This window comes from Triticum aestivum, chromosome 3D (assembly GCF_018294505.1).
Source record: "Triticum aestivum cultivar Chinese Spring chromosome 3D, IWGSC CS RefSeq v2.1, whole genome shotgun sequence".
Classification (NCBI taxonomy): Eukaryota; Viridiplantae; Streptophyta; class Magnoliopsida; order Poales; family Poaceae; genus Triticum; species Triticum aestivum.
In genome coordinates this window covers 437,937,761-437,941,711 of record NC_057802.1, presented here as the reverse complement: position 1 = coordinate 437,941,711, position 3,951 = coordinate 437,937,761, and the positions used below count along the sequence as shown (strand labels likewise).

Genomic DNA, 3,951 nt, shown 5'->3' with positions numbered 1-3,951 from the left:
TCACGTACGTGCATGGCGATCGATGGGATCGGCCAGTTGCCGTCGGTTCGCTCGTCCATGTCCGTTGCCCGTCGGGTGTCCGTAGGACGCGGACGCGCACGTACGGTGCATGCGGCCGTGCACGTACCGCACGACCCCGGGCCCTCCGGTGGTTGCGCGCCTTCCAAAACACGAAGCCTCACCGGCTATATATACGCGGGAGCACCGCACGTCACACCGCATCACCGCATCGCATCCCATCGCACGACGAGTGAGGGAAGCTAGGAGCGAACCAAGGGGAGGGAAGAGAAGATGATCGCGTTGTGGGTTGCTGCCTGCAGCCTGCTGTCGTGGTGTTCGTCGCTCTCGGGTGAGTCGAGTAAATTGCCACTTTATATATTATTATTACTGATCGATAGATCGTCGCTTGATTGCTAGCTCCCGATTGATCATTGTTTGATGCTGGCGCACTAGCGACTTTTATCCTACTGTTATGAACACTATTATGTTCTTCATTGTTCCTTATGCAGTTCTCTTGGCTATATCTTCCTATCCTTTTCGATTTTGCGTCTCCTTGCAGGAGCAAAAGGGTTATGTCATGTGTCTATTGAAAAACATGTAAACCAGTTTCGACGGAGCACCAAAGCAGCATGCTTTTGCTTAGATAAATCGACTACACACTTGCTTGGCTTATTTATTGCTTGCTGTTGGAGGTGGTTGATAATTCTATTCATTGTGCATTGGTTAGGATGTCTGGCATAAATCCGTATAGGTCTCTTTAATTCATTGTCAATCTTGTGACATCAATGTTTTGTTTCAACTATATTTGGTAACCTGTCTGTGGGGTTTATGAAAGAGGAACCCTAAAGTACAATGCACTTATTTCACAAAAAAGAAGAAGTACAATGCACTTCTTAATTAAGGACAGTACTCTACTCTACTCCTTTCCGAACAAAAGTAACTCATTAAGGAATCAAAGGATCTACATTGGAACAAGGAAAGAAATTAAAGGGACGATCAATCCCATGCAGTTATCAGATGCACACATCGTGTACATTTACTTAGTACGTGCGTGCTAATTTCGTGCTTACAGTTACCGTCCATGTGTTCATCTCGTGCAGGAGTCCAAGGAATTGGAGTCAACTATGGCATGATGGGCAGCGACCTCCCGTCCCCGGACAAGGTGGTCGCGCTGTACAAAGCCAACAACATCACCGACGTCCGCATCTTCCACCCGGACACCAACGTCCTCGAGGCCCTCCGCGGCTCAGGCCTCGGCGTCGTCCTCGGCACGCTCAACAGCGACCTCGCCCCGCTCGCCTCCGACGCCTCGTACGCCGCGTCATGGGTGCAGTCCTACGTCCAGCCCTTCGCCGGCGCCGTGAGCTTCCGCTACATCAACGCCGGCAACGAGGTCATCCCGGGGGAGTCCGCCGCTCTGGTGCTCCCCTCCATGCAGAACCTCGAGGCCGCGCTCCGGGCCGCGGGGCTCAGCGTGCCGGTCACGACGGCCATGGCGACGTCGGTGCTCGGGACCTCGTACCCGCCGTCGCAGGGCGCGTTCTCGGAGGCGGCGCTGCCGACGGTCGGGCCGATCGTCTCCTTCCTGGCGTCGAGGGGCACGCCGCTGCTCGTGAACGTGTACCCGTACTTCGCCTACTCGGCGGAGCCGTCCTCGGTGCCGCTCGACTACGCGCTCCTGTCGTCGTCGGCCGCGGTCGCGGTGACCGACAACGGGGTGGAGTACGCCAACATGTTTGACGCCATCTTGGACGCGGTGTACGCGGCCGTGGAGAAGGCCGGGGGCGGGGAGAGCCTGGAGCTGGTGGTGTCGGAGACCGGGTGGCCATCGGGCGGCGGCGGGTACGGCGCCAGCGTGGAGAACGCGGCGGCGTACATCAACAACCTGGTCCGGCACGTGGGGCGCGGCACGCCGCGGCGGCCCGGGAAGGCCGTGGAGACGTATATCTTCGCCATGTTCAACGAGAACCAGAAGCCGGAGGGCGTGGAGCAGTACTTCGGGATGTTCCAGCCGGACATGAGCCAGGTCTACCACGTCGACTTCTCGGCATCGTCGTAGAAGACGCCTGGCTGCTGCATGGACCACGCATATGCATCGATCATCCATTAGTTAGGAAGTTATTGGGTAGGACCGATTCTGTTTATTTGAGCTTCTCCATCTCTCATTATCTCTCGAGAAGTACTACTACTTAGTATACCATTATTGCTTCAGACATGTTACCAAATATAGTTGAAACAAAACATTGATGATATATATGTTCTACCTCATATCATACCTCATAAGTTGTACCATATATCATACAATGCACGTCTTAATTAAGGCCAGTGCATTGATGATATATATGTTCTACTACATATCATACCTCATAAGTTCTACTTAGTATACCATTATTGCTTCAGACATGTTATCTCTCGTCATGTGAAGTTCCTTTGTTCCAAACAGGGCCTTCATCTGAAACTACTTAAAACTTTGATGAGATGGTGGCTTGAGATTGAAAAAACAATGACTATGTTTTTGCAAACTAACAGCAACCAAATACCCAACTTGATATGACTGCAAGCTCTTTTTGCAAAGAGAAATGCCTTCATGGAGTACGAGAATATTGTCATGGATGTACTGCCCCTTAGTGAAGACGAGCTGGTAAGGCTGTTCGAGCATGTATGCCAATGGGACAAGTATAGCCGCACAGACCTTCACGAAGATACGCTGGTTCACATTGATCACCGTGACCGATCTGAATTGCCTGATATATGTGGCCCCCGCTATCTTGGTGATCAGATTTATCACACCGAGTTCAGGCAGGGCATGCCAAGTGTGGCAATATAGAATCTTGGAAGATTATCATGATTACCCGACTTGCCATGATCCCAGAACTTCTAGAAGAAGGCAACCAACAACCCATCTACTCCAGCGGTAGAGACGGCTTCATGTCCATGATGGCCCAACTAACTTCCTCAACTGAGAATTCTCGACTGCCAAGACCGTAGCCTCCACATTCCAGCAATCTACCGCCAAGGCAACCCTTGACTGCGGTTCCACCAAATAACTACTTATCGAAGGAGTAACTATGGGTGGTGATGTCCCCGGCCTCCTCTAATAGAGGATTGTCAATCCATAGGCACGTTTAGGCGCTAGCCAATGACCAAACGTCTCGCCTAAGGCATAAGGGAAACTCGGAGCATGGCAAACAAGAAATTATCCACTCAACTAAATAATCATGTCATATTGTATCAATGTTCCAAATTGGCCATCATCCAATTACAAAATTACAACAGCTGGTAGTTTACCCACTTATATTCTTTAAATAGATAGTGATACATATATAATATCCCAAATGCAACATCCTAGTAAAAATGCACGTCTACCTTGGTTGCGCCTAGGCCGCTTAAGCCCCACCTAGGCTCTAGGCAAGGGTCAACCGTCTCCCTTACACCTAGCTCTTTTTCCATCCTTAAAATCACATATATTTTTGTCATGGCAACCCTTTTTGCATGCTTAATGGACTACTGCATCACCTAATGCACATTCTCTTTAAAATGGAAAGTACTGGAATTTTCCTTTGCAGCGTCATGGCAAATTTGAGTCAAACATATATTTTTCTGATCAAAATCCTAAAAAAGGTTTTTTTGTTATGCAAGTTTATCCTTCTTTTCACATGGCAGACTTAAATTCAATTGCATGGGAACACATTTGATACTTGCAAGGTAAATGTTTCTTTTTGCCAAAACGTAAACCCAACGAGTAGTTCATTCTTCATTATGCTCTATCATTATTCCACTTGGCAAATTCAAACACATATTTGCATCGCAACCTTGCTTACATTACCAGGGAAATTTGTCTCCCTAGATCTTGTTACGCTAACAAAATTGTATCAATCACCATTGCTATTTTTTTCCCATGGCATTTCCGCACATTTTATTTTCTTTGGTTTTCGGTCATTGGTACATCTG

At 48.9% G+C, this 3,951-nt stretch overlaps 1 protein-coding gene across 1 annotated transcript; it reads left to right on the top strand.

The window, feature by feature from the left end:
• The first annotated feature begins 207 nt into the window (after positions 1-207).
• LOC123074882 (putative glucan endo-1,3-beta-glucosidase GVI) lies at positions 208-2,268 on the top strand. Its single transcript, XM_044497616.1, has 2 exons — positions 208-349; positions 1,101-2,268. The coding sequence occupies exons 1-2, from the start codon at positions 292-294 to the stop codon at positions 2,057-2,059; spliced, it is 1,017 nt and encodes a 338-aa protein (XP_044353551.1). The 5' UTR covers positions 208-291; the 3' UTR covers positions 2,060-2,268.
• The last annotated feature ends 1,683 nt before the right edge of the window (positions 2,269-3,951 follow it).

What these genes read in the sequence shown, in the direction of transcription:
- LOC123074882 (XM_044497616.1), top strand. Translation starts at nt 292, where the DNA reads ATGATCGCGTTGTGGGTTGCTGCCTGCAGCCTGCTGTCGTGGTGTTCG. An exon ending in GTGGTGTTCGTCGCTCTCGG is followed by an intron (nt 350 to 1,100) that starts GTGAGTCGAGTA and finishes CATCTCGTGCAG; the next exon opens with GAGTCCAAGGAATTGGAGTC.